The following is a 15,122-nucleotide window of genomic DNA, read 5'->3' as shown; positions in this document are numbered from 1 at the left end:
AAGAAATTAGAGAAACAACACCATTCACAATAGCCACAAATGACATAAAGTACCTTGGTGTAACCCTAACCAAGCAAGTCAAAGACTTGTATGAAAAAAATTTCAAGTCTCTGAAGAAAGAATTAGAAGAAGATATCAGAAGATGGAAGATGGAAAGATCTCCCATGCTCATGGCTTGGCAGGATTAACATAGTAAAAATGGCCATCTTACCAAAAGCAATCTAAAGATTCAATGCAATTCCCATCAAATTGCCAACACAATTCTTTACAGACCTGGAAAGAAAAATTCTCAACTTCATATGGAATAACAAGAAACCGAGAATTGCTAGAACAATCCTCTACAATAAAAGATCTTCTGGAGGTATATCCTTCCCTGATCTCAAGCTGTACTATAGAGCAACAGTTATAAAAACTGCATGGTACTGGCATAGAAACAGAATGGTGGATCAATGGAATCGAACAGAAGACCCAGAAATAAACCCACACATTTATGGACACCTGATTTTTGACAAAGATGCCAAAACCATACAATGGAAAAAAGATAGCATCTTCAACAAATGGTGCTGGTCCAACTGGATGTCTACATGTAGAAAAATGAAAATAGATCCATACTTATCACCCTGCACAAAACTGAAGTTCAAGTGGATCAAAGACCTCAACATAAAACCAGACACATTAAATTGGCTAGAAAAAAAAGTGGAGAATACCCTAGAACTCATTGGTACAGGAGAAAACTTCCTGAACAGAACACCAACAGCACAGGCTCTAAGAGCAACAATCAATAAATGGGACCTCATGAAATTGAAAAGCTTCTGTAAAGCAAAGGACACCGTCATCAACACAAAGCGACTGCCTACAGATTGGGAAAGAATCATCACCCACCCTTTATCTGACAGAGGACTCATAGCCAATATATATAAAGAACTAAACAAGCTGAAAAGCAACAAACCAAGTAATCCACTTAAAAAATGGGGAACAGAGCTAAAGAGAGAATTCTCTGTAGAGGAATATCAAATGGCAGAGAAACACTTAAAGAAATGCTCAACCTCATTAGCCATTAGGGAAATGCAAATCAAAACAACCCTGAGATTTCACCTTACACCCATCAGAATGACAAAGATGAAAAACTCAAGTGACAACACATGCTGGAGAGGTTATGGAGAAAGGGGAACCTTTCTCCACTGCTGGTAGGAATGTAAACTGGTACAACCACTCTGGAAATCAATCTGGCACTTTCTCAGACTACTGGGAATAGCGCTTCGTCAAGATCCAGCCATACCACTCCTAGGCATATATCCAAAAGAGCCTCAAGTACACAAAAAGGACATTTGCTCAACCATGTTTGTAGCAGCTTTATTTGTAATAGCCAGAAGCTGGAAACAGCCCAGATGCCCCTCAACTGAAGAATGGATGCAGAAACTGTGGTACATCTATACAATGGAGTATTACTCAGCAATGAAAAATAAGGAAATCATGAAATTTGCAGGTAAATGGTGGGACCTGGAAAGGATCATCTTGAGTGAGTTGTCCCAGAAGCAAAAAGACACGCATGGTATATACTCACTCATATAAACATACAACATAGAATAAACCCACTAAAATCTGTACATCTAAACAAACTAAGCAAAAGAGAGGACCCTAACTAAAATGTTCAATCCCCATCCTGAAAGGCAAAGAGAATGGACATCAGAAGAAAAAGAAAATAGGAAACAACCACGGAACCTGCTACAGAGGGCCTCTGAAAGCCAGAAGAAAACAGGAAACAACTTTGGTACCTGCCACAGAGGGCCTCTGAAAGCCTCTGCAGTATAGACTGTCAAAGCAGATGCTAAGCCTGATGGACAACTGATGGGCAGAGTGAATAGAATTTTATGTAAGAAGTGGGAAATAGTAAGAGCTGGAGGGTACAGGAACTCCACAAGCAGAGCAACAGAACAAGATAATTTGAACACAGGGAACTTCCCAGAGACTCATACTCCAACCAAGGACTATTCGTGGAGATAACCTAGTACCCCTGTACAGATGTAGCCCATGGCAGTTCAGTGTCCAAGTGGGTTACATAGTAATGGGAAGAGGGACTGCCTCTGACATAATCTGATTGGCCTGCTCTTTGATCACCTCCCCCTGAGTGGGGAGCAGCCTTACCAGGCCACGGTAGAGGACAATGCATCCACTTTTGACGAGAACTGATAGACTAAGATCAGAAAGGAGAGGAGAACCTCCCCTATCAGTGGACTTGGGGAGTGGCATGCATGCAGAAAGGGGAGGGAGGGTGGGCTCGGGAGGGGAGGAGGGAGGGGCTTATGGGGGGGATACAAAATGAATAAAGTGTAATTAATAAAAAATTTTAAAAACATTATATTAAAAAAACTGTACTGGGGAAAAAGAAAGCTGTTCAACAAACAGTACTGCCAAAATCAGGTATTCTCTTGGAGAAGAATGAAACCACTTTGTTAAAAAAAAAAAAAAAAAAAAAAAAAGAATCCATGTAAAGTGAATCAGAGCTGAAACTGCTGGCGGAAAATATAGGGAATATACTTGCTGATATAGGTATAGGCAAAGAAGGCAAAAAACTTTCTAAAAGAATTCCAATAGCTCAAGAAATAGCCTCAAGAATGAACAGTAAATCAATAAATAGATTAATAAAATGAAGATAGTTGAAAAACAGGTCACAGGTAATATTTAAAATAGTGTTCAACATCCTTAAGAAAATGAGTAAATGCTGGTGAAGGAAGAGGAATCCTCCCTTATTCACTGCTGGCAAGAGTGGAAACCAATTCAACCATTATTGAAATCAGTATGCCATTTCTAAAATAATTACAAGCACAACGACTATACCAGCTATAACATACTTGAGACTCTTCAAAACACTGATATAGAAATACTTACATATCTATTTTTATTGTTATTCTACTCACAATTACAAAGAAATGGAACCACCTAGATGTTAATCAATGGATGGATAACAAAAGTTTACAAATAGACACTGAAATTTTATCCGTTAAATTTATCCATTAATAGAATGGTTCTATTATTTAAACTTGCCTCACTGAGTCACTTGTTTGCAATAACCCTGCCTCCCTCCTCAAATGTGCATAAGAAACACGTTGAGTTTTGGGGAGGCTTTGGTTTTTACATCAGAGAGGGCTCAGTTTGTCTGATCCAAGTTTTTCTATGTGCCTATCTGGCTTTTCTTCATCATTACGTTGACATACCCGGTCAAGTCAAGTCCCTGAGGCCATGCAAGGACTCAGAAGAATCAGAGTCATACTGATGTTCCACCTGGGGCTGAGCACTCTTCTCAACATTTTTGGCAAATTATGAGTCTCTGCACTACTACCCACAGCAAAAAGGAATTTTTCTGTCCAAGGTTGAGAGCAATCTAAGTCTATGGGTACAAACAAAAGACTTAAAAGGTAATTTGACAACACGACCATTTAGTAAATAAAAAAACAAAAAACAAGAACAACAACAAAAAAACAAGTTCCATCCCAGGGGCTTTTTGTGTAAATATACTGTATCAGGCATACATTCCCTCCTGTGGTGTAAGCCTCAAGGCAAATGTAAAAGGCAGCTTGCTATTCCACAACACTCTTGCCCCCTATTGCACATATGACCTGGCTGGTTGAAAGCATGTAAGGTCCAGCTCTGGGTGAGACCATGGATGTCTTCTCCTCCTCAGCAGCCTAAATGGTAACTTCTGGCACAATGAAAGCTACCCAGCTAGAAAGAAGATTCCTAGTCAGTTTAAAACTGATTTTTCTATGGCCTTCAGCCAAAGTGTGTGGTGCCTTCAGCAGTAGCTTCCAACTACAGCCTATGACCTCCTCAGCCTTAATTAGGTACCAGGCTTAAATTGCCTCTTATGGAGAAAGCCTCAGATTCAGTAAAAAGGCTGTTATGTTGTAACAGTCATGTCAGTATTGTACCAATAGGTACATATTGCACTGTCATGGTCATGTCAGTATTGCAGCATGCAGAGTCCATCACTGGATAAGAACAATGATTTTTCCCCCCCAAGAAGCCAGCATAGCATCTTCAACACTATAGAAGTTAACAAGCAAGAAACATTTTTTTTTGGCCAGTTACAATTCGATTTCTCTATGTCCTACATCAAAGTGTACAGTACCTCCAGCAATAGTATTAATGTCTAGTTAAGGTGAGCAACCAAAAACATTGGCAATAGCCTATGTAGTTTTGGGGACCTCTATGGCCTCTTGACCAAAAACCAATAAGGAGACATCTTATGTCTAGGACAAATCTTTGTTAAGATTTGTCTTCGGGGCAGCAGGGCCAACATATGTACAGTCACTTTTTTATTCTTATTAGTTTATAAACAAATTAATTTCCATACAGCTTCTATATAGCCAAATCCTTAGTTTTGGCTATCCCATACTACAATCATCTCCCATCTTATCATCATTCTTATATAAACCCTTAACCATCAGCATTCTTTCTCTCTTTTATGTGATGTATTCTACTACAATTTCTAATTATATATTTCCTCCTTGGTAAGCATTTTATTGAGATAAAACATAAAATAGGTTAACAAAGTAGAAAAAAATATTCAAGATGAAAGCATTGTTAACACAGGAGGAGTGGGAACACAAAGGCTGAAGTAGGCAGGACGCAAACTGGCCATAAAGGCACTGTGGCATATCATGAAATGCTATCGTGTCCAACAGGACTCAAAATGTTCCCCACTTCTCTTGTGCTCTTTGATCAGTTGGTGCTGCTGATACTCCATCTAGGATCCACCAATGTGTGAAGGATAGGATTCTTAGATTCTGCACATTAGTTGGCAGGGAACTGAATTCAATTGTCAGTAAGGAACTGACAACATTTTAAGTAAAGTCAGTTCTGCTAAGCAGTTCTGCTTTAAATGCAGTGGTTTGTTTAGTGCATTTTATAACTAGGGTCCACAGATAGGAAATAGGCCTAGATTTTTAATTAAGTGGCTTTTGCCCCCACCACAGAAAAATTATAAGGATGTCGGCATTTACCTATTCCTTATATACTTACTAGGGCAGCTAAATATAGTCAAATGTATTGCCACATTAACAGGAGGCAAGCCCCGTTGCGTGCACTGAGAAAGTAAAATCTTACTGTTAGCCTTTCCCCTTTAAGAAGCTTTTAGTTTTCCCTGAACACAAAGAGAACTTTGGTCAAACCCAATTCTTAATGAGCCATTACTTCTGGTATTGAACAGGCAAAATAGTAAACTACAACCAGACACAATTTTCTTTAAATTCTAAAATGTATGCTAGAAAAATAAACCTATTTCTTATAAACAGTGAAAGAAAACACCAAAGAAAAGATGACTAAAGCAGCAGCTTTATTTCACACTAAATAAAGTTAGTCTTTAAGATTTTCTAACAGCATAAATTTCTTGAAAGCTTTCCCCTTTCCCTATTCTCAAGTATTCCCAGTTGCTGACACCTACCTAGGCCCTTGAATGTCCATGTTTACACTCCACTGCATTTTATTGCATGTCCTCTAATTATTTAGTCCTACAAACCATACCTACAACACAACAAATCTATTATAATCCAACCTTTGCTAGGTTATGTAGTGACAGCTGAGAAAGGCATTAAACTTAAGCCAATCCATCTACACCTTGACTAAAAAATGAAGTTAAGTATTTAGGATGAAATGACTTTAAAAATGTCTAAACAATGAAGGTGTTCTAAGGTGATTCACTTATTGATTGCAGTCTCAATTAACTGGGATGTATGGAAACTGAGATTCAGTAATTCCTACAAGTTTGCACTATTTATTCTAACTTGGTTTCCACAGTATTCATAATGCCTTACTTATAAAGTACAAAGCATTTTAGTTTATCCATGTCACTGTTATTAAAACCAACTACAAATGCCCCACTAATACAAAGGGGACCGACTGCTGGGAAGAATTTCAACCAGCAAATACCTTACCAAATAAGCCTGCTAAGCACCTGTTAAATATAATCATCTTTTAGCAGAAAATGCAGCAAACGTGCTTTTCCACTTTAAATAGGATAACTAAATTTCTAATAAAAGAAAGGCTACTTCTGTTTTCAAAGCATCAAGGACCACCAACCCATACACTAACACTAATTGTGCTGACCACTTCCAAAACACAGGATACAAGATCCCAAGTACTAGGACCTACTTCTTGAACTCAAATCCTTTAGTTTCTTTTATTTAAAAACCTATTACTCAGACAAAAATCCTGTGGCATTAACTACAAAGTCCCTTTTTTTACTTTTAACTCAACTTATTAAAGGGGTAGGAAAAGAGTTTAGTAGATTCGATTAACAGCATAAAATGACATTATCCAAACTGAATAATTTATTTCTGGTCTGTGGCTTACACTGTTCTACACTTAAGTAGAATTTACACTGTCTCCACAAATGGTATCAATATTTATGGGGCCTTAGTAAGGCAATCATCTTGGTAGCAAACTTTTATTTAAATCTTACATAACTCAAGCTTTATAAAAAGCTAACATGATTGAAAATTTGGGTTTCTCCTCTTTTAAAGCCTGCAGTATCCAAAGCTTGAAACAGTTCATTTAAAAATAAGCAAATAAAACATCAAAACTCAGCAGCAGAACCTTCTGTAATACTTGAAAAAAATCTAAATGAGCTGTCATGAGCACACTCCAGCCAATCCCTGAGCAGGGTGCTGGTCAGGATAGATTACGCTGGAGGCTTTGTTTCCAGTTTAACAAAAGGACTTCAATAATATCAACCCAGCTAACACACATCCAATCATGAGCCAATACATTATACGTTTGTAGCAAGGTACCTTCTCCTGGACTCAAAGGAGTCTCAGTTGATGACAGCGCACAGGTAAGGGCTCAGGACACTGCCGGTTCTCTAGGATTCTGTGGCTCAGGCCATTCTGGTGTTTCCGGGAGTAAGATGAAAATTCGGCCCGGCAGATAGCAAGCTTGTCCAGTGGTTCAAAGCTGCAGAGTGACAAGAAGTTCCCCTCAGAGCCAGCATATTCTGCTGCTCTACACGAGAGGGCTTCGTCATCCGGTCCCAGCTTTGGATCTTTATACTTTTTCTTTTGAAGCATGTCATCATTCTATCACTCCTTTCTTATCTATCCATACAGGCTGGTTTCTGGCCTCCTTCTGCTTATCTCCTCCAACATGTGCCTCTCGGCACACATTGTTTACATTCTCACTACATGAACTTAATCTTTACAAAAGTTAACTCAAAAGCTATAAAATCAAAATTATCTTAATTCTACAAAGAAGGGAGAGGGCTTCATACCACCATTTTATTTTCTTTCTTTTTTTAATGTACATTGGTGTTTTGCCTCCATATATGTGTATGTGAGGCTGTCAGATCCCCTTGGAACAGGGGATCTTGTGAAGTGCTGCAAATTTAACCCGGGCCCTCTGGAAGAGCAGTGCTCTTAACCATGGAGCCCTCTCTCCAGCTCATACCATCATTTTAGAATCTCACCTTTTTCTCACTAAATTTAGCCACAAATCAAATTCCTGTGTTCCATTTTCAGGAAATCCTCTTGAGGAAGAGGCCAAGTACAAACTCGGAAGAGTAACTGCCTAAGCAAGTAGGAAAGTGTTCCTTACAGTGTGCAAAGAACGTAGAGTTCAGAGTTAATCTCTGGAACTTCATCTGGACCTTGAACAAGATTTGGAATGGGACTTTGAAGCTTTTTTGGGAGGAGGGGACACAGAAAGAGCCTTTGAGGGGGAGCAAGAGCCTTTGAGGGGGAGCAGGCAGAGGCGAATGGAATCAAGACTGGCTCCAGGATCCGGATTTTGACTTATCTCCTTTTCCATTTTCTTTGGGGGACTGAGAACGTGAACTACTTCAGGACTTCCCATACTCATCCTTAGATCTTGAGTGTGAATGGGAACCCCGATCAGACTTGGGCTTAGTGCTCTTTGATCTGGATTTCCTACCTTTCCAGTGGGATCGGGACCAACCTTTGCTCCATGACCTAGAACAGAGAGACTTTTTGATCTACTGTGGCTGCTCCTGGGATTCCTACTCCAAGATATTCTAGACTGTGATCTGGATCTACTTCCAGAGTAAGAATGCCTATGGCTTGTTCGTGGCTTATCTTCAATAGGCCTAATATTTCTGCCATTATTTTCTGTGCTGTCCAGTTTATCCAAAGCGTGCTTCATGCCAGAGTAGGATCTAAATTCAATTACACCCTCATCCATGTGTTCTTTGTGAGCATCTGCATAAGTCACCTCTCCTGCTAGCTGCAAGAAATCCTTTAAGTCTTGCCAACTGCAACAACTGCACAGATTTTCCACAACAAGCCTGTATTCTGTAGGAACAGGTGGTCCGTGTCTGTCTGTGCCAGAAGTTCTCCTACTGCTGTATCCACCTCTGCCACTGCGGTTTCCGTAGCGGTAGCCATCGCCATCATGGTGTGGGACTCCAGGCATGCTCTATGATTACGATCACACGCTTGCAGCACAGCTCTTTTCCGTTCAGCTCGTCAGTGTCACCAGAGTCCTTCGGAACTCCACGACACCGTACCCATTTTTGAGGTCGATTTCGAGGAAGCAGCTGTAGCTGCTGAAAAAGCTCTGCGTGTCCTTCTCACTGACCTTGTGGCTCAGGCGTCCTATGCCGATGGGCAGCATGTCCATGGTGAGTGGTCACCCGGTGGTCAACCGCAGCTGCGGCCAGTCAGCCACTCAATTCTAATTATATTTTTTATTTAGGTTGTAAGACTGTAGCATTCCAGGTGGCCTTTTAACATAGCCTTCATTTTGTTTAACCATTTTTCTAGCCCCTAAAACTCCTCACCCTCCCCTTATACCTTTCTATGTCCAATCTTCCCCCTTCTATTTTTTAAACCTACGTTCTACTATTTCTCTCCCCCTTATTACATCCTTCCAATTGCCCATTTCTAGCTCCTAGCTACCACATGCACACCAAATTAAACAAAGATTTGAAGATAGGGTCCACATATGAGAGAACATGAGACTTTTCCCCCCTATCTGGGTCTAGATAACCTTACGCAGTATAACTTCTTTTTACAGTTCATCCATTTACCTAAAAATTTCATTTTTCTTAAAAAAAAATAATATCCCATTGTGTATATGTGCCTCATTTTTATTATCCAGTTAGAGGCTTGTGGACATTTATAGGTTGATTGCATCTCCTAGTTATTATGAAGACAGCAACAAGTATCTGTGCAACAGGACATAAGTTTTCCTAGCACATGCGCAGGAGTGGTATAGCTATCTCTGGTTCTTATACAAATCTTCAGACTGATTTCCAAGGTAGCTGTACTAGTTTACACAGTATAAAAGGGTTTGCTTTTCTCTACATTTATGGCAAATGCCTATTCAATCTATTTCATTTACAGTGTCATTTAACTCTAATGTTTCTGTTTTTTTTCTTTTTTTTTTTTTTTTTTGGAAGAAATGAGACTGCAGTACTTAAGTCACCTATTATCACTGTGTTGGGAGTAAAATCCATGACATTACACCTAGTAGAGTTTGTTGTAAGAAAATGAATGCACTTATGGCTTATTATGCTTTGAATTAAAATATCTCCTTGGTGGATTATTTTTCTTAACACATATTCTCTTCTGGTTAGTTTTTGTTTGAAGTCTATTTTTGTCAGATAATAGAATAGCTGTATTTGCTTGTTCTATTTGCTTGGAATATCTACTTCAACCCTTTTACCCTAAGTTAGTGTTTATCATTGATCTCGGAGGCAGCAAAAAGATGGATCCTGTTTTCTAATCTAATCTCTTAGTTTTGTTTTTTTTTTTTTTGTTTTTTTTTGAGTTGAGACATTAGCATTGGTAGGTATCATTTTATTTCTCTATACATTTCAATACTTTTTCTGAACACAACAGTCTAGGATGTAAAATTTCTTTCCAAGCCCTTGCTGGCTTTAAAAGTTTCTACAGAATAATCAAACATTATTCTGAACTTCTCTGCCTTTATATGTATCATGGCCCTCTCTCTTACAGTCTTCAATACCCTTTCTTTATTCTGTGTTTTTATTGCTTTAAGTACCATGTCAATGAGATGTCTCTTTTCTGGCCATGTCTATTTGGTTTTCTGTAAGCTTCTCCCCACTCTTTTTATTGAAAATAGATTTGCTTCTCCTACAATATATCCTGATTACACTTTACCCTTCCTCTACCTCTCCCAATTCTTCCTACCTCCCCCCTTCATCCAGATCAATTCCTTTTGTCTGTCATTAGACAAGACAAAACATCTAAGAGATAACAACCAAACATGACAAAATAAAATATAATAAGATAAACAGAACCCATCACATATTATTTGGACAAGGTAAATTATTTAGTATGCTTCTCGAAACTGGGTGGCAATCTCTCTTTCTAGGTTTGGAAATTTTGTGCATTTTCCAATTTTAAAGCTAAGGCTTTTCATGGTGTCTCAAAGCTGTCACATGTTCCTATCATTATTATTATTATTATTATTATTATTATTATTATTATTATTATTATTATTATTATATTTTTGGTCATTGACCTTTACTGAATGATCTAATTTTTCTACCTAGTGTCTAAGATCTGATTTGTTTTCTACATGCTACATTCTATTGGTGAGGTTTTTCGCTGAGGTTTTTATTTGCCTAATTTGGCTTTTCTTTATCAATTCTATCTCATTCTCACTACATCATACCTCGACTTCTCACACTCATTACCATTTAAAAATTGCTGACTGCAGGTGACTAAACTCTTGCAGAAGGTGAATGTGGGAAACAGCATTTATCTGAATTCACTACATAAAGCAAATATCCACATACGTTCATGGAAAGTCTGACTCTAATGAGTTAGCTACTTTGTCATACATAATTCATCTATAAGATTCTGTGACTGTTGAACCTGTTTGTAGCTATTAGGAGAGGGGCACTAGGCTAGAGTTTATATATGGAACTTAAAAGACATCCCAGAGAGAAGACTTGCCTTTTATACTATCCTACATGAATCAGAAAGCAGGCTCTCAGTATGGGGTAGTTTGATCTAGGATCCCCAGCCACCAGAACTGTAAAAAGTGAACTTCTATTGTTAAGTAGCTACCAGCTATTGTTAAGTTGCTACTTTGTTATGGATGTTCAGACAAAGACATAGGGGAATACAAGAAGTCGTTAGGTATAGAGGATAAACTACAATTTTAGCCATGAACAGAGGATAAGGGCCAATGAACAAGGAACAATAAACAAGAGTATTGCACAAAAGTGTCTACTTTATGATTTATTTTAGTACCTGAAGTTACAGAAAGAAGTATATAATTAGCCTGTATTTAAGATAGGAAGTAAGTAAGCACTGAAGTAATAATATATTGACTTAACCATTAAACTATGAAACAACCAAAATAAGGCCAAGCATTGTCTCCTTACATAACAGGAATGTTTGAGTGTGATATCTAGAAGATCACTGCCTTGCTTTTCTCAGTGTTCCAACTGGAAGACAATGTAAAGAAATGCATCTTCTAAAAACAAAGCAAAGCTGTAAGGGCTTTTTGAATATCAAATTTATTTTAATGTGGGTAATTACATAAACAGAATTACATTAATTTCAGTTTACTCTCATTTTTCATCTTTCAACTCAGGTTCAATGAGCAAAGTGTTGTTTTGTGTTTTGTACATAGAACAGCTTAAATCATATTTTCTTTTTTTTTAATAATTTATTGAACTTTATTTTATATGCATTAGTGTGAAGGTGTCAGATCCCTTGGAATGGGCATTACAGACAGTTATGAGCTGCCATGTGGGTGCTGGGAATTGAACCCCAGTCCTTTGGAAGAGCAGACTGCGCTCTTAACCACTGAGCCATTTCTCTAGCCCCCTTAAATCATGTTTTCAACCATGATTTAAGCTGTTCTATGTACAGGGAAAAACTAAAGGTGATAAGCTAACAATTGGTTTTGTTATATAAGTCACCAGTTATTGGATTTTGCTTGATAGCCATATTTCATACCACTATGAACACAGTAGTGGCCAGAATTCCATAATCCAGTGGGTTTTATTTTAAATTCATTTTTTTTCTTTTTTTTTTAATTACACTTTATTCACTTTGTATCCCCCATAAACCCCTCCCTCCTTATCTCCCAGTCCCACCCTCCCTCCCCCTTCTTCACACATGCCCCTCCCCAAGTCCACTGATAGGGGAGGTCCTCCTCTCCTTCCTTCTGATCTTATTCTATCAGATCACATCAGGAGTGGCTGCATTGTCATCTTCTGTGGCCTGGTAAGGCTGCTCTCCCCTCAGGGGGAGGTGATCAAAGAGCAGGCCAATCAGATTATGTCAGAGGCAGTCCCTCTTCCTATTAGTATGTGACCCACTTAGACACTAAACTGCCATGGACTACATCTGTGCAGGGGTTCTAGGTTATCTCCATGCCTGGTACTTGGTTGGAGTATGAGTCTCTGGAAAGACCCCTGTGTTCAAATTTTCTGGTTCTGTTACTCTCCTTGTGGGGTTCCTGTCCTCTCCAGATCTTACTATTTCCCACTTCTTACATAAGATTCCATGCACTCTGCCCAACCATTGGCCATAAGTCTCAGCGTCTGCTTTGATAGTCTGCAGGGCAGAGCCTTTCAGGGGCCCTCTGTGGCAGGTTCCTAACTTGTTTCCTGTTTTCTTCTTCTTCTGATGTCCATCCTCTTTGCCTTTCGATGGGGTTTAAATTCATTTTAAAAGATTTCTTTCAGAAAGCCTTAGCAAAGAGATTTTAAAGCAAATCAGCAACATGCACATAAGCATCATAATAAAGTATGTACACCATGTTTTGGGAGCAGAGCAAATACTGGTTTCTACCCAAGAAGGTCTATGAACAGTTCCAGTATTCTCCATTCGTTCTTCTCTGTAGCTTCTTAAACCTAACTAATCATAGAGATTCAGGAAACAAACCTTGTGGCTTTGGACTTGCAGCTGAGCGTTTTGCTGGTATCCTCCCATTTATTCCCTGAGCCTCTGTGGTTGTGTTGCTTGTTGTACAAGGTGGGCTGACCTTTGGACAGGTATTGATGCCTAGAGTTAAAAGGAAATGGAAGGTAAATACAGACAAATGGCACAACTCTTGTTTAATAAGTTTATGTTCTTCTGACCACATAACAACAACATTGCAAGACATTAGAAACACTTGTCACATATGTGCTATCTTTGATAGAGTTTCCTAGGGAAGACCTCATTCTGTGTGCTTAGAAAGTTTCATATTCACAGACAAGAAAGGCTGCTATATCATGAGCCCTCTCTGTGTGCAGAAAGGACAAAATGTAGCTGCTAGGTGATACTCTAGTGTGCAGTCAGTGACTAAATTACTCAAATAAAACATAGGAAAATACCACTGTGACTGCTGACATGGAGACTCTGGAAGAAGGTCTTGAAGTGAAATGAATCAATGCGCTCCCTTCCCCCAATGAATTACTTTCCACATAATATCCCCAACACTGGCTAGGAGTGACCTATGTTTGCAGAAATGTTGAGATTATAAGTAAACTGTCACATGTATTGAGAAAGCAAATAACCCTGAAATGCAACATGATACACAGAAAGGGAGAAAGAGTCTTCTATTCAAATTCTGATACAAGTTATATGCTGAATTTAACACTTATATTAAGTCATATGCTAATATTTTCTCTTTATAGACTCAATGGAGGCTGACATGGCAATATTAATAATAAACTAAAATCCAACCTAGGAGAAAATAAAATTTCTATGAGGAATCTATTATAACTGAAATAAATTCCTTAAATTTTAGTTTAAGAGGATATCCTTTGTTATGAAAGGAAGCTTCATTTTTGCATGATTCAACTATCTAAAGTAAAAACTATCTTTTGAAGCCTGGGAATAATTCAGAACAGCAAAGGTTAATCTGAACATAAACAATGCTAACAATTTTTTAACTTATTTAAAAGAAAAGTAATAACTGAGTCCTCTAATTCCTATTCAACCAAAATGATGAAACAATACACACAAAGCCATGACTGCTATATTTCCTGTGCTCCCTTTGGAATTTAATCAGTGAGCCAGATTTTTGAAAACATAAAGTTTCAAATATTATCTGAGAAGTTATTAGACAGCCAGGTCTAAAGCAGAACTAATGTTGCTGTCAACTGATACCTTTCTGCTAAAATGGTTTAACTCTGCTCTGGATTAAGCATCATCTAGCAAAATAAGCAGTATTGAAATTTTTGATAAAATGCTATTAAAATTCCTAAAGGGATAAATCAAAGTTCAAATCTTTTTGAGACAGTGTCACTATGTACTCCCAGCCGGCCTGGCACTTGCTAGGTTGGCCAGGCTAGTCTTGAAGTTACAGAGACACCCCTACACACTTCTGTTTCCTAAATGCTGGAATAGCATGCATGTGCCACTATGCTTAGCTAAAAGTTCAAATATATGCTTAGCTAAAAGTTCAAGATAAGCATGCACATAGTTTTAGAAAAACTAAAACGGAGGCCCAGTCTGTCCCTCAAATACACAGCCAGCCAAGCTTTAAGGGGATTTGGGTATTTGTGATTACTGAAGAACCCTAACAATGCCTGCTGTGGTCTAGTGGGGCAGAAAAATGAAAAGACACAATGTAAACCGGAGGGAGAAACTTTAACACATTGGTACATTCAGTTCTGGCAAAGCAGAACTGTAGCGTTAGCTGCATAAAAGCTACAAAGCAGGCTGTGATGGTTAATCTTGGTGGTCAGCTTCACTATATCTAGTGAACTAGAACCTAAGCAGCTGGCAGGCATATGTGAGATTTTCTCAACTGGGTCATTTGAGGTGGGAAGACCCACCTTAAATCTGGGCCATACCTTCTGGTGGCAGTGCACATAAAAGGACAGGAAAGAAGGAAGTTTTCACTTTTGACTGCTTGACCTCACTCTTGCTAGCAAGTTTATCTATCCTGCTACTGGAACATTCTTTCTCTGGTATTAGAACTTCCTTTTTCAGGATTCTGACATACACTAAAGATCAGTTGAGACATCCAGCCTCATGGACTGAACAAACTACCAGATTCTTAGCCTTTTTGTCAGACAGCCATTGCTGGACTTTAATAAATCTCTCTCTTTCATTCCCTCCTCTCTCTCCCTCCTTCTCTCCATCACACACACACACACACACACACACACACACACACACACACACACACAC

The 15,122-nt window shown here is 38.6% G+C and overlaps 1 protein-coding gene and 1 pseudogene across 4 annotated transcripts in view; both read right to left on the bottom strand.

Moving 5' to 3' along the window:
• Fgd4 (FYVE, RhoGEF and PH domain containing 4) overlaps positions 1-15,122 on the bottom strand; it is a 187,246-nt gene that overhangs the window by 103,425 nt on the left and 68,699 nt on the right. For all 4 annotated transcript variants that reach the window (XM_055599134.1, XM_055599133.1, XM_055599131.1 and 1 more), the window contains exon 2: positions 12,882-13,001. In XM_055599134.1, coding sequence (XP_055455109.1) covers positions 12,882-13,001 — 120 coding nt within the window. The remainder of the gene's footprint in view (positions 1-12,881; positions 13,002-15,122) is intronic.
• Positions 7,615-8,748, bottom strand: LOC129670571 (serine/arginine-rich splicing factor 6-like; annotated as a pseudogene).

This window comes from Psammomys obesus, unplaced genomic scaffold, assembly GCF_907164565.1.
Source record: "Psammomys obesus unplaced genomic scaffold, mPsaObe1.curated_primary_1811, whole genome shotgun sequence".
In the NCBI taxonomy this organism is placed as follows: domain Eukaryota; kingdom Metazoa; phylum Chordata; class Mammalia; order Rodentia; family Muridae; genus Psammomys; species Psammomys obesus.
The sequence above is the reverse complement of the archived record's forward strand: the minus strand, read 5'-3'. Positions and strand labels throughout refer to the sequence as shown.